The 21,571-nt window shown below is 48.2% G+C and overlaps 8 protein-coding genes across 8 annotated transcripts; 2 read left to right on the top strand and 6 right to left on the bottom strand.

Annotated features, from left to right (window-relative positions):
- Positions 1-126: 126 nt before the first annotated feature.
- Positions 127-1,017, bottom strand: CCOS01_15141 (uncharacterized protein; the record flags this gene model as incomplete). The annotated part of the gene is made up of 1 exon (XM_060463283.1): positions 127-1,017. One exon carries the CDS (start codon positions 1,015-1,017, stop codon positions 127-129), a length of 891 nt encoding a protein of 296 aa, XP_060306468.1.
- A 2,598-nt stretch (positions 1,018-3,615) lies between these two features.
- On the top strand, positions 3,616-6,629 carry CCOS01_15140 (uncharacterized protein; the record flags this gene model as incomplete). Its single annotated transcript, XM_060463282.1, has 2 exons — positions 3,616-6,529; positions 6,622-6,629. 2 exons carry the CDS (start codon positions 3,616-3,618, stop codon positions 6,627-6,629), a joined length of 2,922 nt encoding a protein of 973 aa, XP_060306467.1.
- Positions 6,630-8,617: 1,988 nt separating this feature from the next.
- Positions 8,618-8,987, bottom strand: CCOS01_15139 (uncharacterized protein; the record flags this gene model as incomplete). Its single annotated transcript, XM_060463281.1, has 2 exons — positions 8,618-8,796; positions 8,873-8,987. The coding sequence occupies 2 exons, from the start codon at positions 8,985-8,987 to the stop codon at positions 8,618-8,620; spliced, it is 294 nt and encodes a 97-aa protein (XP_060306466.1).
- Positions 8,988-10,292: 1,305 nt separating this feature from the next.
- CCOS01_15138 (uncharacterized protein) lies at positions 10,293-12,718 on the bottom strand (the record flags this gene model as incomplete). The annotated part of the gene is made up of 4 exons (XM_060463280.1): positions 10,293-10,352; positions 10,513-10,621; positions 11,571-12,444; positions 12,631-12,718. The coding sequence occupies 4 exons, from the start codon at positions 12,716-12,718 to the stop codon at positions 10,293-10,295; spliced, it is 1,131 nt and encodes a 376-aa protein (XP_060306465.1).
- A 1,616-nt stretch (positions 12,719-14,334) lies between these two features.
- Positions 14,335-15,339, bottom strand: CCOS01_15137 (uncharacterized protein; the record flags this gene model as incomplete). The annotated part of the gene is made up of 3 exons (XM_060463279.1): positions 14,335-14,601; positions 14,822-14,865; positions 15,237-15,339. 3 exons carry the CDS (start codon positions 15,337-15,339, stop codon positions 14,335-14,337), a joined length of 414 nt encoding a protein of 137 aa, XP_060306464.1.
- Positions 15,340-17,147: 1,808 nt separating this feature from the next.
- Positions 17,148-18,010, bottom strand: CCOS01_15136 (AflYd/sugR/sugar regulator; the record flags this gene model as incomplete). The annotated part of the gene is made up of 2 exons (XM_060463278.1): positions 17,148-17,444; positions 17,519-18,010. The coding sequence occupies 2 exons, from the start codon at positions 18,008-18,010 to the stop codon at positions 17,148-17,150; spliced, it is 789 nt and encodes a 262-aa protein (XP_060306463.1).
- Positions 18,011-18,047: 37 nt separating this feature from the next.
- Positions 18,048-18,833, bottom strand: CCOS01_15135 (AflYd/sugR/sugar regulator; the record flags this gene model as incomplete). The annotated part of the gene is made up of 1 exon (XM_060463277.1): positions 18,048-18,833. One exon carries the CDS (start codon positions 18,831-18,833, stop codon positions 18,048-18,050), a length of 786 nt encoding a protein of 261 aa, XP_060306462.1.
- Positions 18,834-19,960: 1,127 nt separating this feature from the next.
- On the top strand, positions 19,961-21,510 carry CCOS01_15134 (uncharacterized protein; the record flags this gene model as incomplete). The annotated part of the gene is made up of 2 exons (XM_060463276.1): positions 19,961-20,506; positions 20,590-21,510. 2 exons carry the CDS (start codon positions 19,961-19,963, stop codon positions 21,508-21,510), a joined length of 1,467 nt encoding a protein of 488 aa, XP_060306461.1.
- Positions 21,511-21,571: the final 61 nt, after the last annotated feature.

Raw genomic sequence — 21,571 nt, 5'->3', positions numbered from 1 at the left:
AAACTTAATATAAAATAAAACATTTATAATAGGTAAATGGATATGATAATGCGTATATTTATTTAGACATTACGTATTTAAAAAGCTCTAAGCAGGTAAATAGCAATGCATTCTAAAATGTTTAGTTTAAAGTTGATGGCCTAGCTTAATCTCCATATCCGGGTGACGCTTGCTCAATCCCTTTAGTGCTAAGAGACTCTGGCGGCTAGGATCTCGGTCTTTTAAAAAGCTTCCAGGTTCGACAGCGTTGTCCCAGCCCCAGCGGGTGTGGCACACATCACCTGTCATAAGCACTGGCCCTGATGGCGTTCGAGCAACAAGAGCAATGTGTCCTGTTGTGTGACCAGGGCTGTGGATAGCGAACAACGTGCTGTCTCCGAACACATCAATAACACCCTCGAACTTGTTGTCCGCATCCTTGGGTATATTGAATTCCCGTAGAGGCGGCCGTCCGGCGAGGAGACGATCGTTTGTGCCCTGGACAGCAGCGTTCATGACCAACTCCGAATCGGCCTCATGTGGCCCGATGTAGATAGGCACATCCTTCGGAATGTCGGGCAGCCCAGAGACATGATCGAGATGGAGATGCGTCATAAAGACACCTTTGAGATCGACACCTTCGGCTTCAATGATCTCCTTCGTACTTTGTCGAACCTTCATCTCACCGATTCCGGCGTATTTCCGCAAGATCCAACCCACTCCTACCTCTGCAGGCTCTTCCACAAAACGACGCGATACGCCTGTATCGACCAGATAGAAGCCTTCGGATGGATGTCGAATAACGTGAGTAAAGATCTTAATTGGCTCGCGGCGTTCTTTCAGACCTGCTGCTTTTGCCTTGGGGTGATTCAGGTTGAGAACCCCCGATAAATCAGCCATCCAGTCAGCGCTGACAGTCTTGACCTGAATCGGTCCCGCCTGATCCATCAAGTGCTCCATATGTCCTGACGCCACTCGATTTCCGAGTCTTGCCGGGGCAGTCGGGTGGCTTGTCGCTTTGAAACCGAATGGACTCATAATGCTTGATTGTCCAGTTTGCTACCTCGCTTTAATTCAAGCTTCGTGATTGGGTGTTAAATGCGACTAACCTTTCTGAGGTACACTGACGACTTTGTTGTTTCCTTCCAGTGACGTAGAATTTAGGCTCAGTGTATAAAGGTATGTAGGATGTGTGAGATCTGAACAGAGAGTTATATACTGCCACGGATTGCTGGAGCATGATTTTTTGTATGAACGGCCTCGACTAATTATTTGTACTTGAACGACTCGCTATGTTAGGAATGTTTTCGTTTCGATAGGAGCGCCGGCCTCGGCCTAACATCGCATACTTCTTTCACAGCTCAATAAAAATTTAATACACCTTCGCCGTATAGCGTATCTATCTGCCCTGGCCCATCCACAATATGGGTCAAACTCCGATGAGGATTCAGGGATCAAGGTCTTTGATAGTTGGTCATACGCATGTGGTGTTGTTAACATGTAGTTCTTAGTCATTAGTATTTCTTACGAAGATGCGCCTAAATGCCTGTCTAGAGCTACTACCTGAAACAGCCTTGAAAGCTGACCCATGTCACAGGAGCGCGCGTAAGCGTAATGCGCAATAGTAGCGCATCACGAGTCATGGCTTTGCCGTGATCCCTAGTTCTTTGCGGTGTCACCTCTCTTTTTCTATTCTTCGCGCTACGTCTAGTACTGTATCCAGACCTTACGGGTCATCTAAATTTACTAAATGCCTCCAGCACTCACTCTGGGGACCCCTGACCCTCATAATCCTACTGCATTGGTCCTACTTCGCATCTCTAGCTTTGTAACCTGGTGGGACTTTGAATAATGACATGCCATGCCATGCCAGGCAAACCTTCATTTTGCTCGGGATAACTTTTGGCCGTCTCGGCGACTTTTAGATAGGGCACCCACCTCATGGATGCCTTCGCGGATGCGCTGGCTCTCTACACTCCTCTATAGCCCTTGACTTTTTCACAAGACGGCACATATAGTAGAGATAGAGTGCGGGATAATGCGGCATACAGTAGACGCCAAAGTTCCACCTGCGGAGTTGCCAATGTCCGCAGTGGCACAGTTACCTTTCTTGCGTAGCACTGGGAGTTCGAAGATGGTTAGTACCACACGTCATTGCTCCAAAAGCTAGCTACTCCCGCCTCTAGATATGGCCAGCGCCCTGCTTAGAGAACTAGGCCGGATGGCTGGGAGTCGGAGCCACCCTTGTCTACCTCCGCAAGCATCTTCTCTAGCAAAAATACTTAATTACGCCCAGGCCGAGGCAGTCTAATTAGCCAGAATGTTAATACTAGATCTTGAATAAAATAGTGAGGATCCGAGGACAAAGACGAGGATTGCTTGGATGCCTCCCTGTACATTCGAAGTCTGGTGAAGGCAACATGTAGTGTTGAGGAATGTTTGTAGCGGTGGGCGATGGACCCTCGAACGCTTCGAACTATGTCAAGCACTGAAAACCAATAAGAGGGCAACTTTGGCATTCGATTTTCTCAACGAGGGATGTCCCCAGAATAGACCTATACCTTTCCTTTCTTCGTTGACATAGATAGCTTTATCCAATACCAGGACCCTCTCGTATGAAAATACTCAATTCAAAACTTCCAACAGTATACTCGGAGGTCCCTGTGTCGGTTTCGCAATGTTTACAACAGAATACTCTAATGACATCACGCAGGCGGTGAATAGGATTGCGTACCTCGACAAACGAATTAGAGATGGCATAGCTACATCCATATGTTCCTGGGGGCGTCATGGGACACTATTAAAATCATGTAGTAACTTGGTAGTCATATCAACCACAACCTTCTGCTTTCTTCTGGGCTTCAAAAAGCAATCTTGACCTTCATTTCCTGATTGAGCAAGGCGGCCGCCTCGGACCATAAGCCATATTAGTATCACACGGCCGTAGCCTGTTTGCCTACGCTCTGCAATCTCCAAGTTGCACATGAGGGGTGAGTATGGTTAATGAGACGTTTTGCAATAGGTTGACGCGGCGTGGGAGGAGCCGTTGGCTCACCGAAATGGATTTCTATTAGCTCATTCTGAAAATGCCCAAAGCCTCCCACGTAGATATGTCGGATGCATCATGCATATCTGCACCTATGATTCGTCGCCTAGTGGTGTATATTAGTGCAGGTCGTCTGACTTTGCATGCTACCGGTGTGGGTCTCGATAGTATCACAGTCTCTATATTCATGCCGATGAGCTTGGGTCAATGGCAACTCATTCGCTATCGAGCAATTTCAATAATGCAATTACGTATTCTTAGAAGCACAGGGGAATAGCAAAAAGCCTGCCAGGATGGAGACTTCGAGATCTATATCCCGATGAGACTTGTGCGACACGGTTGGCGTTGCCTGTAAGCTGGAGTAACGTTATTAGTGGCTGAACCTCAGCGGCATACGCAAAGGCAACCTCTTTTGCCTGTCAGCCTGATTTTAAGAGAGACCGATGGTAATACATAGGGGCCAGTCTCCCGAGCCATTCCCCCAAGCTCCAAGCCTGCTTTGCCTGTCATTCATCGCTTCGCTCTGCATTATACGGTGCGCCAATCAATTTTCAGTCCCGCCCTCGTATTTTATTCTCAAACCTCCAGATATGGAGTCAAACGACTCTCCCCCTAATGGTAGTGACTGGTTCAACAGATGCCGATCACACGTACCTTGGCGGACTCGGACTCCTTCCCCAGCAAACCTTCCGGGTCTCTGTCAGCACTGCTGCAAGATCGACTTCGAACAGTTTGCATCGACACGAGTTCCGTCCAAGGACAACTCGCCACAGACGAGGATACTCATCTCGCTCTTCAACGTTATCAAACATCAACGAGATGGAAGATGCAATTTTTGCACTGTTCTCTTCGACGCCATCGCACTCAAACGTCACGATCCATTCGAACATCCAGCTGTGAGGGACTACATGCCTTCTGATGCGAGAGGTAGGACTTTCGAGACATGGGCAAAAGGAATCAGGTGGCATGATAGATTGACGCATGTTCCCCATCCCTTCGGGCAGAGTCGGAACAGGATCATCATTGAAGAAGACCCTTCAAATCCAAATTTGTTACGAGAACGTCGTGATGAGGCGATGGAAAATGCTGAACAAGCGGGACTCTTTACCAGCGGCGCGGTTGTTGGCGCAACTACGACCGCCGCAGTACAGGACACGAATAGGGACCGACAACTGGGTCTCACTGTTGCAACCGGCGCAGGGTCGTTGGCCGCCTCGCTTCTCACTATGGACAATAAGTTGCCTGTCGTTTTCCAGGTAAAGATGCACAACGTCAATGCCGATGACGCTGGGCTTCTCGAGATAAGCCTTTGGGGGTATGGAGGTCGGGCACAGGCACCTCTCACAATCCTCAGCCAGTTCAATCTTCGAATCGCGTCCAGCCTGATGATCAAGGAAGGCAAAGAAAACCTTCGTTATGGAAGAACGATGGGTAAGAGAGTCAATATTGAAGGCGACTGTCTTAATTGGCTGAACCATTGTCGCCAAAATCACGAGCATATCTGCGCAACGCCTCAGTGGTCGACTGGTCTGCCTAAGCCAGCGGGCGAGCATTTTCGACTCATCAAAATCGGAGAACTCAAACCTCGAAATGAAGAAGGCGAGATCCCAATGCATACCAAAACCCAAGCACACGACGAGACAGATGCTGAAGCTGAAGACGATGAAGACAAGAACGAAGAATATCTTTGCAAGATAGTACAAGTCGACATCGATGGCCGGGGAGGAGAAGTACCTGAGTACGCGGCCCTTTCGTACGTGTGGGGTGATACGGGAGCTAAGTCCCTGAATCTCAACTCGGAGAATGTGTCTCAACTCGACCAGCAAATCAACGATCAGAATGAAAAGGTGGCTCGAACGATATCTGATGCTATCAAGGTAGCCAAGCGCTTAGGGTTCCAATATCTTTGGGCAGACAGTCTTTGCGTCATCCAGAAGAGGAGCAATGACGACGGGGCAGAAGCGCGGGAGTCACAACTCAAACAGATGGACAGCATCTTTGGCCATGCCACAGTTGTTCTGATCGCCTCGGCAGGAAAGAATTCCGAAGCTGGTTTAGTGGGTGTATCCTCAACTCGCGAGCCAATGCAGATGGCCCGGGAAGTGAGACCGAACGTTAACGTCTTACTCCCCGTGGAGTATGATAAATCTTACGGCAAGTGGGATACACGAGGTTGGACCCTCCAAGAGAAGCTTCTCTCCAGAAGATTGCTTGTGTTTGGTGAGAAGTACGTTAGCTTCCATTGCAGACATGGCATCTTGCGCGAGGATGTGCCTGCGGCACATGCCGGCAAAGGCGCTGGACCCCCTCCAATTCCTTATCTCTCGATGCCACCAGACATTCATGCTCCTACGACCGCAATGGCCTGGAATGGAGTCCCCGTTCTCCTGAGATCCCCTTTTTTCAGCGAATATGCGAAGCTTCTGGAGCAATACACTAGTCGAGATATGACTAAGTCTAGTGATATCCTCGACGGTATGTATGGCCTTCTTAAGGTTCTGGAGCATATGAGAGGCTCACAGAGGCCGCCCGATGCTTGTGCCCTTACATATCTCCAAGGTACTGAACGAGGGGACCGCACTCTCTATGGACTTCCCGAGGAGTTCCTCGACCTTGCACTGCTTTGGCAGCCTCCAGCAGCGGTTGGGACGTATCTGACTAAAAGGGCGAACGATGTTCTCCCCAGCTGGTCATGGGCTGGGTGGGAGGTCAGTAAAGACCCTACCCATGGTGAAAAAGATGGAGAGTATGATGCCCATCCCGGCGTGCGATTCGAAGAGCCGTTCTGGGTCTCCGGCAATGACGACATGTCCCTCAGGAAATTCAGGGCGACCGGCAGCAATGCTGAGGAGCGTTTCAGACCATTGGTGATGTGGTACAAGTGGTCTGCCACGCGTCAAGAGAAGCCGCCCCCTCCGCCAAAAAAGTCGCATTTGAAATCCGATTCCGTGACGAGACTACAGAAGACGCTACCAGTAGTCTCACAGCTCGCAACTAGATCTCAGCTCGCAACAAAACCTCAACATGCTGAGCGCAGCCTAGCACCTGTGAATGGGTCCGGTGTAGGCATTGTGTGTGGTTCGCGCGATGTGGACTCACGAGCTTTGAAGAAAGCCCTCAAATTTCGTGGGGTCGACTATGAAGCCGCGGGTGCCCCTTCCATGCCGCCCGGAATTCGGCTAGATGACCGCCACCTAGTCTGTGAGACGATGGTGGCCACCTTTAGACTTCGTCAGAGGAGATCTAGGAAAGAGCCATTATGGAATCTGGTTGATGGAGTTGCGAAAATTGAGAAGGAGCTGCAGATTTTGGAAGCCGAGATCTTGGACGACAAAGAGAACGTCATCGGCCACATGATCCATACTGACCAACGAAAAACCATATCGGCCCATCCTTATGATTTTATCCTGCTCTCCGAATCGCAGTACTGGGGAACTGAGAAGAGAATTGACATCGTGGGCTACCCATTATACAATGTCATGACCGTTGAATGGGATACTATGGGTTGGTTTGCAACGAGAACCGGCTTAGGAAAGATATATAAGCCAGCGTGGGAAGCAAAGCATCCTAAAAAAAAGCGCGTAATCTTAAAATAGTTCACTAGTTATTATATATAGTATTAGTTCGCGCAATAATAATAACTAAACAAATAGGAAAATAACTTAATAGTTTTAAAGACGGGTTTTAAAAGTGAGATATATTAGCGGAATCTAATCTTAGTATATCGTCTTTCTAAAAGTTCTTATTTAAGCTTTTAGTTAATATTATTTAATAAGCTAAATAAGTTAAAATTATTAAATATTTAATTAAGTAGGCTAAATAAGCTTAGATTTAGCAAAATTTAGGGAAAATTTAGGAATTTTGTATACTTTTCATTTAGTATAAAATATGTTATAAAGAAAATGAAAAGTTTATTAAATATTATTATATTGATTAATAAGGGCTAAAGGGTTAGGCTTGAGAAGAAAATTTGAAATTTATAAATTTAAATACCAATTAGTTAATACTATTAATAAGAAATAACAAGGGATCTATATTATAGTTATTACTAAGTAAATTTAGTAATGCTTTGATTTAAATAGCGAATTAAGGCCGGCGATTCCCGATTGAATGGGTTCAAGGCGACGAGCTTCGCAAGGAAAAACTCAAGTTCGACTGGCTGCCATAACTCGACCAGAACGTTCTAGAAGAATTATTACCCGGTAAATGAGAAGCTTTTCAAACATCCGTGGTGATTGGCACACTGCCTGCGGTTTCTCAGGGTGCCTGGGACACAGCAAATGAGTGGAACGGGATCATGCTCGACTACAGATTCACCGACATGACTAGCCTTCTTGACTTCGCATTTATGTAGGAACGAGAGCATTTGGATATTATCGAAAGATTATTGCATGCTGTACCTGTTTGACGGAAACCAGTGACTTCATTATGAGCCTGCCATTGGCCTTACAACAGGGCCCTGAGAACTTCGAGCGTCACACGAACTCTTGCTATGTCTGACCATGTTGAACAGAAGTTGAAAGTTGCTGGAAGAAGTGCCTTGCCGTTATTGGCCGCGGGAGTGCCAATGGGCTTGCCGGGGTCCCAGCGACGGTATTTTGCTAGCATGCGAACAATGTCGCACTATTCTGTTTCATAATGAATGGTCCATCAAGCCTAGAAGTCTTGACTGACCGTACCCTCCTGGAAACCAGAGGACGCCCGCGATGAAGAAGTTCTTCATACGTGCCTTTAAAAAGACCTGGTGGAACCTAGAGACCAAGGCGGCTGTTAACCTTCGGCAGTAGTGCAATAGGCTCAAGGGGAGGAGATCAGCGAGGGCGTTGCGGAATGCCTTGTCTTAGCGGCCAGCGGCCTCTTAGATTGAGCCGCCAGAGAAAATTTTAAGGGATCTCTTTCTGCAGAGAACGCCGGCCAGGAAAAGAGTTATTAGACTAACCTTGCTTTAACAAATTGGGCGGAAATGGGACGGCCTGGGCGCATCCCAATGCTTTCTCTTGGCTCCCTGCGGGTAATGGTTCGTTGTGGGAACGTTTTTGTGCCGAATTTGAACGGTTAGATATACTAGTAGAACGCCTTCTCGCGGTGACTTAGCCAAGCAGACGATCGAAGCCTAGTAACCTCTACCTTTGTAGCGGGGTCTGCGAGGAAATCTACCTACTGGAATTATAGACATTGTAAATTTTGCACTGAATTCATACTTTGTGATGGTTTTAATAAGTAAGGTACTGATTCATTCATACTTTTCTCCTATGATTACATATTTCTTATTCACTCATAGGACTCAGGTGCTACCTTTTTTGGGATGCAACCTGAATCCAAGAGAGATGCATGTTTTGAGTAGGAAACACGATTGTGGGCTTGATTCATCATGTTTTACGAAACACGAAAGTGGGTTTAACCTTATATTATGTATTGCGAAACTAAGATAGCTCAAATATCATGACCAATGAGCTCATCCATGCTCCGTGACGGTAAATCCCAAGCTTTTCTCTCATGTTCAATCAATATATCCAAACTTGACAGGTTCGTGTGTTCTAGTTCTCCGTCCAAGGCCCAAGACCGCCAGAACCCAGAACCAAAGTAAGGAGCTTAACAAGTGTCGCTCTTGCCCTGACCGTTATCCTTGCAGCTGCCCCCGCAGAAGGTAACAAACTTGATAGCACCGCCCTCGCCGCCGAGGCAGTTGAAAATGGAGTAGTTGATGTGGTTGTAGTCAGTTGACTGACCAGCGACGAGGAGAGCCTGGAGGATCTGGTCGTTGTATCTCCCTGTGAATAGAATGATAAGCAAAGAGACCAAAAAAAGCTCCGTGAGAGATGCCCAAGTGACTGATGATTGACTAACCCTTCTTCAGTAGGCTGGAGCCGCAGTAGTTAAGAGGCGCATTGCAATTGTCGGCGGCAGCAAGAGGAGCTGCGACAAGGACAGCGATAGAGACGAGAACAGAGCTGAACTGCATGGTGAATAATATGAGTTTTACTCAAGGATATTCTTTGATCAATAGAAAGGTATTAGATGATGAGGTTGAGGATGAAGAAAGATTCATGTTATCGAGGCGGACAGCAATGTCCTTATATACTTGTGAAGAAGACCGGAACCATTACTTCTCCAATCTTCATTGGCTTCTTTACGTAGCTTAGCCGTCTGCTTTGCCTCTTCCATGACTGCATGCATGAAGCCAGCGTCCCGTCCCTATGACCCGAGGCCATCAGGAGATTTACCATTATCACTATCACGCTCCGTCTGCTTTGCCTCTTACGTGACTAAACCTGTATATCCGCCATAATATCCCTGTGAACTCATATACAGACCCACTATCATCACCATCATCCCTATCATCTTCGGTCTAGGCTTAAATAGGAAAATGCTCATTAGTACAGAACCTCATAGGCAGCGAATATCGCAACGTACTGGGTAACTCCTATCAACTCTGTCACCTTCCCAAAGAAAATAATTTTGAGAAATGCAGAGGCTATCATAGCTACTTTCTCCATGCTATTCAGTCTGTCCGCCCATTTTCCCTCTAACTTCAGGACATGATCAATAGGAAGGAAGTGTGCGAACATTACCAAGATCACTTGGTTACTGTGAACAAACCCGTGGAGTCTGTTCTTCCCCGGACAGAATCTCTCGGGCCCCGAAGTGTTCTGTTCGAAGATCAACCTGTGGGGCGGTTTCGTATATGCAGCTGCCCTAGGCAGTCTTTCATTGGGGCACAGCGTCTCCATTTTTTATGGAAAGCTACCTGGGTGCACTGGTGCGGTGGTTGGTCGCTGGTTGTTGTCAAAGTCCACTCTGAGCGGCGCAGGGCACCAACTCAAAACTGTGCCGCATGTTTCTTCGTGGCGGTCGTAGCCGAGCCAAGCTGGCTCATGGACAAGCGAAATTCAGGCTAAGTGATTGCTTACATCCGAGAGCCTCGTTCTTGCCGGTAGATCTGGCTTGTATCACCACACGAGATTGCGCTGTTATATTTCTCGCTGGCCTGACCGGCTTGAGACACCTTCCAGATGACCAAAGCCTGGTATGATAGGTAAGGGCTACATATATCTTCAATTCAAGGGCTGATCTATCCGATTGGCTGTGTTGTTCCGCGACAGGAACATAGGTTGTTGTTTAAAGTGAAAAGTAAGCTTTATTGGACAGCATCCATGTAAATGGCCCTGCAGGCTAGGGTCTTTTGCAAGAACCCCATTCCTTACGGATACTTCCGGGCGGGGGGGGGGGGTTCTATTTGACCCAATCATGCTGGCTCTTCGATACACTAGGAAGGCTTGGTCGCGTCGCCGATCGTCGCCCCGGTGGCACCGCACGGGAAGTCGATCTTTGCCGAGAACGGAAATTTGTTAGCGCAGATATCCTTGACGACGTTGAACCGTCTGGCTTACTGGCTGGCTCTGCAAGCCGACAGAGATGCTGCGAAAAGTTTGGCAGCACAGGACGTAAGCCGACAAACTTGTGCTGATATAAGAGCAGTAGCGTACGGTCCTGTACTCTCCAACTTGGGGAACTCGTAAGGTCTTGACGGTAATGTGGAAGGAGACCTGGTCGGCGACGACGTTGAGGGTAGAGGGGCTGATGGTGATGTGGGGGCTACGACAGATGTCCTAGCAGGCAAGACTACTATCTAGGGTATCGTGATCCTCGATCTGGCAAGATTTAAATATTGTTCTTCTATATCGGCTCCGCTGACTTTGATAAATTGTCGTGGAGGTTTCCTTTTTCCTGCCATATAACGGTCACTAAGGTGGTCGTCACTTCAAGCACGGTGGTACATGACGAAGCCCCATGTTTATTCACCTGTCTGAGTCATGCCACAATATAACGTCTGAAAAACTAAAAGTTGTGACTCGATTTAGCCCTCGAAATCTCGTCAAGTTTCCGGGCGGGAAAGGTGGTGGCCACGTGGGCAAGATTGGTGAGTTGGCTGAATTGGTGGCGAGACGTTGGAGCCTGGGGTAGCTGATCAAGGGTAAGGCTTACGGCCTTCATAGGAGTTTTCAACTGGTCAATTAGGCGGGACTTAAGAGCAGCCTCTTGAAGCTGCGGAGGTCCTTCATGGCGCACCTTGAAGTGGTACGACATCATTATCTATTACTTGTCTACAGAGTGGGTCCCGAGTGAAGAGAACATAAGCAAAAATATCTCGATAGATAGACTTCTAGTAAACTGAAAATTTGAGTCTCAGCCGCCAACACCCTCTTGGTTTATGTGGTTCATGTGCACATCGTACAGACCTTGATCTTCCGGTGGCTCTTACGGAATGGATGTTCGTGTAATTGGCTTGTCTACCTACGATGTACCTCATGCCGGGCGAGCCAGGTCCACCCAATGCGCAGATTGACTACGTTCATCTCTGCGAAAATGAGAGTTGAAAGAAGATCGAAGTAAGCGGAACGATGGAATATATGCTAAAGTAGACAGACCTCGATGTTAATTACTAATTCCAAGAATGGGATCACTTAAACCTTCAAGAAGGCTCGACCAATCATCGCGAGACAGTGCCAAACTTGCCCCAGGATTATTCCAGTCTTCAACAAACTTCATATGTCCTACGTCTTCATTTGTGACCATGCCGTCCAGCTCTGCGGATGATATGGAGTTGACTGCGATTCCATGAAAGATGCCATCTGTCGATTGAGGGCTGAACATTCCATCGTCGAACGGTAGCACACGATATCTCCTCATGACGTCACGAAGAGGCTCAATGAGGACCTCTGCCTGTTGTAGCTGTGCTTCGGCTTCATCCAAAATCTTCCACCCTGCGGCCAGCTCGGGACAGTTGTTCAAATGTATCGATCCCGGGGCATCTAGGCAAAAGTCGAAGAGGAGGACGACGAATGCCAAGTAAATATGGTGAAGAATAATGGACAGTCTTAATCGTGATGAATCAAACTCAACTTCTCTTTGCTGCAGCTGTTCCTCTAAGCGGATAATAAACCGGGCAGACTCGACGCAAGCTATTCGAGATGCCGCGTATGAGGCGCCGCGGGCGAGAAACGGGAGGTGGATCCTGCATCTTTGACCATGAACGAAAACTTGCAGCACGTACCGCTGGATTCTCATTCTCGCTTTATCATCCTTCATGCCTCCCGAGACATGGTCAAGTCGTAAGAACGCGGGAGTGTCATCCCAAAAGCGAACAAGCTGGGTGTCGAGCTCTTGTACCTGCTGATAACCGATGGCCTCTGGACTTAACCCTGCAAACTGCGTTTGTTCAAGCCATGCCCGGAAAACCTCGGCAGGGCGGATGCGCTGGAGTGCAAAAGACATACAAGTTGGCTGGTCCATCGGTCTTGTAATGATCTCCTTGTCTTCTATAAGATCGTCGTCGTCAATGTTCTTAGGCTTGTTTATGGCCATCTGCGAAGGGTTGATTAAACAAACGTTTCCGAGCGTGCCGGACAGTCCTGCAACTGTCCTGTATAATTCAAGTTGTTAGCGGGAAGGTTGACGCAAAGATGGCAAGTTGACTGACCAATCAGTAGAACAGAGATACCACCAAACTCTGCGTCCCATTTCTGCCTCAAGAAGTGAATACTTTGGCGTGACCAGGCTTAGAGGCCGCCTTGGCAAGTCGATACAATGTAGCCCGAACTCACGCGCCATAGCGGCAGCTCTTGAAAAGATGTTTCTGAATTTTACCGTGACGCCTTCGAGATTAACGATGGAATAGCATAGAAGGACCATTGCCTGTATAGCTTCGAGAGACACATGTGAGTCTCTATGAAGATGGTCTAAAACATCAAGCCCGGCTCTCTGCCACGACAGAGCTCGTAAATAAGCGTCAGACACGCTGCTGAAGAGGCATCTCGACATATCGCGAGTTCCCCACTGGCTAGTAGAATTGGCAAAGACAGCCAGCAGCAGCGCGATCGTTTCAATTGAGGGACATCGGCCTGTGTCAATAGCGCTATAAACCTCATCCGCTCGACGCTTTACGCTACATGCATGAGTGACTTGGTGAATAAAGGAGATGTCGTCGAGGTACTTGTCAATGAGTTGCCTAGCCTCTTCTCGGAGAGGCAACAATACGCATTTGACCGGCTCATGGGAATTGAAGCTGTCGTTCTGTGACATGAACGAACTTGGTTTCCTGATAAGTCGAATCTGGGCTGTGCCGAACAGAATAGGACTTGACACGTTGCAGTCCTTGGGGCTATGTTAGTCATAGAACACCAAAGATTCCTCAAGTCAGACTTTCCTTAGCCTTGGAGGCCATGCATTGCCTTTCTAGGATCAAAGCATCCGATAACATATATAAAATATCCGGCGAGGACGCTAGACCAGCGCGGGCGTCAGTCACAAGGCACCGTAATTGTGATGCTCCCGAGTTGCTGATTTTGGCGGCGAGAAGAGCTTCTAGTGATTCTAGACGTCGGATCAAATCTATACCAGTCTCTGGCGGCACGCTTGGTTATGTCTGCCCGATTACACCGCGTTGCGCATTTCCTTTCTGAACTGCGGGAGCTAGGCACTTCACCCCGCGAGCAGTGCAATTGAAGCACGGGAATTGGCGGTTGCATCGCAATTTTCGCGCTCGGCAGAGCTCGCACGACACAGCCTTTGAGCGACGCCGGGCTTGCTGACGTTTGCCTTGGTACATGTTGATTAGATTCAACTGGTGTTCGCGATGCTTTGCAATAAGAGGAAGAAGGCAGTGATCTCGGGTTTGAGTACATACGTCAAAGTCCGCGGACTTTGGGCGGATTTGGCGACTACCTTAGTTCGGCTCATCTCCGCGGAGATGAGTGGAGACATATATACCAAGCCCAGTCTAGATTGTCAATTCGAACTCATGGTGCAGATTTAGCGTGTTTGCGTTACCCCGAACTGACCCGTATCATTTTTTCAGTTACGACAAATTGCCACATCGCCTTGTTTCTTGATGATATTCTCAATAGCTCAAGTCGAGAGTCTACTTACTGCCCGGATCAGAAGTGAAATTGTTTCATGTAGTTGCGAACTTACATCAATGTTAATAAGGATACGTTGTCATACAATTGTTTGTAAAATCTGCTCGACCTACGAAATGATTCTCAAGGCGCATTTAGCCCTCGAGGTGCTTGCCTTGCAGATGAGGATGATCCAACGTCCAAAGAACGCACGTTATTGATCCTCACTCCTTTCCCACTTCCACAGTGAGTTTCTTACCAAACACTTTTCCATCTCGAAGCCTCGTGAGGGCTTCTCCTAGACCCTGCAAACCACCCTGCACGATTTCAATGGGGTGCGCGGTGAGCCATCCATTTGCCATGCCATATGTGAATAAGTGACTCATGAGAGATCCAAAGCAACGCTGCTCCTTACTGCCGGTATGAGCCAGTATGAACCAGCATGACGTTGATGTAATCCCCATCTACAAGGCCACAAACTCTGGCACCACCTTCGACAGTGGCAACACGAGGTCGATTACCGCTCAATCCCCACTGAGTGCCCAGTGCTTCGATGAGTATTCCTGTATATTCGGGAGCACCGTCTTCGCTGGTGGCAGCATCAAGTCCATACCAGGCAGGTCCGCTTCCAGCCTTGAAAATGACCGACTGGATGTCTGCGACCACCCTCTTGGTTGACTGGCGATAGTCAATTATGGCATCACATTGACCGAAGTCAAGAAGGCCGCGAATGTCTTCAGCTCAATTGCCTGCAGTCACAATGATCGGTCGGATATTGGAAGCTTTGGCAAGTTTTATGGCAAAAGCCCCGATAGCAGTCCCCACGCCATGGATAACGACAGGATTGCTTAGACTTCCTGGAGAAAGCCATCGTGATGGAAGTTGAAGAACATCTTACAAGCCAAAGCTTGCCACCAGGCAAGCCATTGGGATAGTCGCCGCCTAGTTGCTGAGGTTAGCAATTTGTGATATAGTTGTAACTTGGTCATCGATCGGAGGTATGACACGACGAAAACGTTGAGCTCACCTCGGGAAAGCTAATTTTATCCAGGATCATCAAGATAGTTGCGGCCGGGAAATTGCATGTTCAGAAAAAGAGCCACCAGGTGTTCCAATTTGATGCAGTGCTGCCACACGGTCCCCTGGTTTGAATTCAAACACATCTTCCCCAACTTGTTCGACACCGCTGGCAAAGTCGTCTCCCGATATCAAAGGATGTTGGATAGATGTAAGGTACTTTCCAGTCTTTAGAATTTGTGCCTGCATCTGTTAAGTAAGATACGGAGGCGTATGACACGTCATGGATAACTAACCAGACACAACCACTCGGACAAGGACTTCTCCGGCTTTGGGCACGGGGGTTGGTACATCGCGAATTTCGACCTGGATATCGGGAGTAATGACAGCTTCTTTCATGTTTGCATGTAAATAGGAGCCGAGCAAGTGGGATGGAGATCAACAAACCCAAGGAAAATGACCGATATGCAAAGTGGTGGGGGTTGTTGAATGGAGCCAAAAGTACCTGCGTAGCAATGCGAGAGCTCCGGGTTCCATTCACTGGGTTAAGATTGACGAGAATTCCTTACTAAAAGAGTCATATGGGCTTGATTTACATACTGGTCTTCTTGAGAAAGAATGCCGTAGTCCATAGCTACCCCTCTACAGTGGGTCGCAGTCATGTCCAGGCACCAATATCCTCGTCAAAAATCCCGAGGATTCCAAAGTAGCTTAAATTGGTCTCACAAGATCAGTTGGGGGCAGAAGATAGTTCGGCCTAGACCTCCGCGTCGACAAGCTGCAGGCCAACGGGGCTGCCCTTCCTGTCGTCTAGGAAAGACACGGTATTCAGCTGGCGAAGTAGATCCGCAGGTTGGTTAGAAAAAGAAATGTCTCCCTACTTGACTGTTACTGGCAAGACAAAAAAAAGGGACTCAACAACGGGTATTCGTGCTCCATCCCCGGACATTTATTACAGTCCTTGTACCCTTGCGCTAGCTCAATTTTCTACATACCTGGTGCCCTGGATTTCTCATGTGGCAGATGGCATCTGTTCACAAAATTGATGAACATAAAGAGGGCAATTACTCAATTTAACACCTAGGTAGCATAAGATACACGGACAGGAAATAATCGCTTGACTAGGGTAGAAATAAATCCGAGCGGAATACGCTTCGCGATCGATGTTGTTGGTGTCGGAAGTGCCTAGACCTGTGGGTGTCGTTCATATTACCGCAACTCAATGGTTCCCGCAAGCTGAATGTAGTATATAATCCCGAGTCATGTGTTCCTCGTCTGGTCAATGCTCAGCTGAAGTCGTGAATTTCAACGTCAAAGATCAGTTAATTAAGGCCAAGACCAATCGCCGCTATCAGTGACGATGCCAACACATCAGGCAGACTTCCAGTTACCTTGCCTCGGGACATTAACGAATGCGCAGCATACTTCTCATTCCATGATGAACAACAAGAGAAACAAATTACTCTCAACGCATCTTTGTCGGCTATCAATTTTGGAAACTCGTCGAAGTCAAGCCGCAGTACATAATCGGCTCCAGCCTGTCATACAATAGCTTCCCTGTCCTTACGAGCACAATAAAGCCTGTGTGCTTACCGGGAATATTTCTGGTTTAAAACGTGCTTGTGAGGAACGAGGATGGTCTTTATGATTCTGAAATGGAAACAGTGTTACTATTGAGCATGTAAACTTTAACGAGGCGTCTAATTATGCTCGACAAGCAGGTTTGCCGTTTCCCAACACATTTGATCAGAAGACTGACGAGGAGCAATTTATGGAGTTTGATTTTGATGCCTATTCCTTGGGTATTTTCGACACAGTCAAGCGTGCGAGCGTAAACGACGCTGGGTCAGAGTTTGTCATCTGGGTTGGAAAAGATGCGCTACCAGCAAAAGGTACGTGGCTTCGTAAAGCTATACAGAAAATCAGCTGACTGCACACTCTCTGCGAAAAGATCATATTATTATGGTTGAAGCAGGATAGAATCTGGCCAGCACCTATTAGATCATACTTTATACATTGCGCCCGAACATGCGAAAGTTGGTATATCAAGACAGACGGGCGCGGCGGCAATCAGTTGCTCCTGAGGTGGCTCAGACGGCTGCTATTGCGTCCAGGGCTGGGAAGTATCTCTAATCTGACAGGATCAAATGCTTTGAGTTATACTGTAGAGAGGTTGGGTTTACTATGTAATTACCCTCATCGAACAACTATTTGTAATCCTTGATGTGTTCTCCATCATTTCCTGCATCGATCTTATGATATTGGTAACTAATTTCTGGGACGTCAGGAACAGGCAGCGCAACCTCGGCCATCATCCTCAAAAGCCTCTTGAACAGGGGAGATTCCGGCCCTCCAATGAGATGCAGTGTGTTTTGGAGCGCGTAAAGCACATCCCTCGGACCCACCATCATGCTTCCGCCCTTGACTCGAGTGGAATCAAGCAGGTATCTGTTACAGGCCAACAGGTCGACCAGTGCGTCCGTAATACGGAATACCTTAAGCTCCTGTAAAAGCCCCCGCCTACCGCGTTAGATCCTAGTTAAGGACAACATCGCTCGTATTTCTATCATTTACATACCATGCCGAACCCGTGGGTCGTAATTGAGTCTCTGGAGACAGACGCGAAAAGTCGCATAGCCTTCTGGGCCACCAATGCAGGTTCCAATATTGAGAATGCAGCGTCACTTTCTCCGCGGCTGGACATCTGGATATGGCGAAGCGCGTATTGCCACCAAAGGATTTGGATCCAATTGCCCGTCATCAAGACGTTAACACGTTGTGTTTCCTGGAGCCTAGGCGCCACAGCTGCAATGTTGTCCATGGCTGACAGGGCATATTGAAGGTGGTCTACACTTTTAGCATCCATGTAGGCCCCTCTTCTATCCCCTGCCATGATGATATTGTTATCAAGTAGTGTGAAGAGCTGTGCCAAGAGTTGAAAAGATTGGTCAAGATCTCCAACCCCCGGAATGTGGAATTCCGAAGACGGCCAAGCCTGAATCGGCGAAAGTGACGTCGGAAAGCAATTCTGTACGCAAAAAGTCCTTGGTATAATGTCAGACTTTGCCATCGTTGGAAATACCAATGACCACAAGCAAACGGTTGACTCACTTCTCAGACACGAAGACCAGCCAGTAGATGCGGAGGACCAACTCTTTCTGCTCATCGGCCAGGCTGGCCAATGTTTCGGTGAGGTGCAAATCTTGGAGGTGTAGCTGTGCAATTGTCTCATGCAAGTATAGAATCGCGGTTCTTATTCTCCCAGTAATAGTGAAGTAGATATGCAGAAAAAATGCTGTCAACAAAGACTCGGTCGAGAAATCTTCCCGGTCAATGAACTGATCTCGCAGGCGCTGAGCGTGACGGGCAAAGCTTTCGGCAACGGAGCTGAGGTCTGTAGTTGCAGTGTCTTGCTCTGCTAAGCGTATCTGAGAAAGTCGCAATTGGGCGATGACCGTCGCACAGACAGCGCCAGCTAGTGCCCAGGCACCTCGATCACCCTGGGGATTATGGACGAGTCTGGACTTCAGATCTTCAATATTAAGAATGGGCCAGACGCAGGTAAGAGATTCTCGGAACTTGTCTAAATACTCGATGTATAGACGCAATGGCATCTGGCCGCTCTCGTGATCAACAACGGGGCTTACAAGTTCTTGTGAGATAGAACCAAGACTTTGAGATTGACGGATTTCGTTTTGATAGTGTGCCACCTTCTGGGATGTACATTGGCGAGGCCCTTTGGGACCTCGCTTTCGTGGAACTCTCAGAAAGGTACACTCTACAGAGTGTTTCTGGCACTCGAGACAAGGCGGATTACCTTGCATGCGACATCGTACCCGCCTTAAAGAGCAGCCATCGCATGGGTTTGCGGTGCGAGTCCTCCGCTTCTCCATAGTTGTTTGAAGATTTAACGAATGACAGAATTAACCAGCGTAGATGGAAGTCGAGGTAAGGTGAAGGAATGAGAGGACAAAGCTTGGCCAGCAGCAATTGAGCCGAGTAAATTAGACGATGCTCTTATGAGGGGGGGATTTCAGGTGATTTTGCTGCCCACCACTGCCGGCGGCAACGTAAAATAGGTAGCATGCCAGCTAGGTCAAAACTTTGCTAGAGATTTCCGCGAAGATTGCCCCGAAGGCGACAGTTAGACTTCGACACCACCATCATTCTCCCTATCAATTGCGTTTCTTGGCATTGCGCATGGATAGGAATTTGCGAGGGCGAAACTGGCAAGATGGTAGCCGTCTCAGGATTGCCGGCTTGCCGGCTTGCCGATAATTAATAAGTACATGAACCAACTTCAAGTGCAAGGCAACCAACCGCCAGCATGAACAAAATTTACCCTTGTCCGGTTTGCTATAACTTCAACATCTCTTGTGAAGTACGGAGTACACTATTCATATCTTAGACTTAGCTCCCAGCAATAGCTGAATTGATGGTTGAAAATCCAATTTCGTGAAGAGCAACGTTAGGACAAACAGAGCAGGCTTAATAGAGACCCCGTGTCACTCCGTGGTGGTTTAGTCTCTGAAATTCCCGAATATTGGGAAAACGATCAAAGCCAAAGTTGGAGTATAAAGCAGTTGCCGCCAATATCTGCCCCGCGTAAGATGGTTGAGGTTTACTTCACCTTGACAGCCTGTCCAGACTATGCCAGCCGTTTCGAGAGCGCGATGGTTTTTATGGGGCTTACAATTGGGAATCCTCGGGCTTGGTGGATTACACCTACACAGGCTATCTGGGTGTCTTGACCGCTTTTGTCATAGCGCGAGGCTCGTGAACAGGCTGGGCCGTAAGACGTGATTCAATCTGCGCGTTAGCCCGCGTATGTCACATCACTCAGGTCCATGGCCCGGGTGCGAGGGAATCTTACCTAAATTGGCATGCGACACAGTGCTCTTCTTTTCACCACATGACGAAATGGTCGGAGTGGGAGGAAGAAGTAAAGCCTGCGACCATTGTCGGCGTCGGCGTGTCAAGTGTGGTAAGGTCGCCCCCTCTCCTGTAGATACTCACCGGCATGCCCTCTAATCCAAGTGATACAGATCTTGCCGCGCCCGAGTGCGCAAGATGCGTCAAGGCGCAATTGAAATGCGGGGGCTGTCGCGGTCTCAGCTTCATCCAATACAACGGACACAGGGCCGCGACCCCCGGCACCGATGTCAGTGACATCTCTCAGGCAGCACCGATCATAGGATCAAAGACAACTGCGCACTCAGTTGTAGTGCCCCGGAGAAACGAGATCATTCCAACCCAGATTGGAAAACAATACTTGACGCTAGGTTCTATGGATGATGTTTACGCCTCTTACGCGATGAATCATCTACTGCACGAGAGCGAGGAGGTCGTGGTAAATCCCGACATAAATCGAACATTGACCAACAAGTGCTTTGTCGCGCTTTCCACGACGATTTTTGGCATCGATAAGAAAGAGCCGCATGTCTTGCAACATGGTCTTTATAGATACGGTACTGCTCTCAAGGCCCTCAACAGGGCGTTAAGTGACCCCCGGGAAAGTCGATCTTTCGACGTTCTAGAGGCCATCATAGTGATGGCCGTTTTCGAAGTGAGTGGCCCTACAAGGCTATACGACAGAATATGGCTCAAATCAATGGTTGTGGGTATTGCAGCTAACCTCAAATGGTCAAGATGATTGCTGGAAACCGCGAAGACGGATGGATAGAACACGCACGAGGCCTGGAAAGGCTTCTTGACTTCCGAGGACCGACATCGATGCAGCCATTGCCATGTTTGGCACTGTTCGAGAAGGCGCGGCCGTCAATGATTTTCGCTGCTCTTGTCACCCGCAAAACTACCATTCTTTCGAGTACTCTGTGGAAAGGTCTCCCGTGGTTGCAATACCCCGAACGGAAGAATCCACTCCAACTGCTTCTTGATATTGTTGCAGATTGCCCCGAACTATTTGTTTTGCGAGAGGATATCTTCGGTAAAGGTGAAGGGCTTCCTCGCAATTCAGCGCTGATATCTCTGCTTGAAATGGCACAAAAGGTTCTAAACGATCTCGAGACATGGGAGAATTGCTGGTCATCCACTGAGTTGGATCAGTATGATCTAGTCCCAGCGCCGGCCGCTACTACACCAATGCGCTCCGGATACGGCAGGTCCAGTGAGCCAGTTTGGGACACCGTTTTTGAATTTCACAGTCTGTATCATGCCAGTACCTTGACACTGTTTCACGGGACCTTGATCTTACTATTACTTCTGATTCATGGTTTGCAGCTTGCGCTACGAGATCCAGAAGGTCATAGTCCCGAACCTGGGCCTGTACCAATCAGGATACATGAATCTGGCATCCTTATATGCCGCAGTGTGGACTACCATCTTGATAAACTGCGAAACATTGCGAGTTCATCCATTCTATTCCCAATAAGAATGGCGTACGAGGCCGTAGGCAAGTCGGACGAAGTCCTTGGGCTGTGGCTAATGTTCCAACTCAGGCACATTTCGTCCAGCTCTAGCGGTAGATGGGCCATGGCTCGACACGTACTCCGCTTGAACCCTGTCTCGAACATCACGTCAGATAGACTCATACGTGACTACTCAAATTGATAACTTCGATGACATCCATTATATAGGTATTGAGGGAACTCCTTGCCGCTGCCACAATGCT

This window comes from Colletotrichum costaricense (assembly GCF_030867565.1).
Source record: "Colletotrichum costaricense strain IMI 309622 chromosome Unknown Scaffold_22.1, whole genome shotgun sequence".
Taxonomy (NCBI): Eukaryota; Fungi; Ascomycota; class Sordariomycetes; order Glomerellales; family Glomerellaceae; genus Colletotrichum; species Colletotrichum costaricense.
The sequence above is the reverse complement of the archived record's forward strand: the minus strand, read 5'-3'. Positions and strand labels throughout refer to the sequence as shown.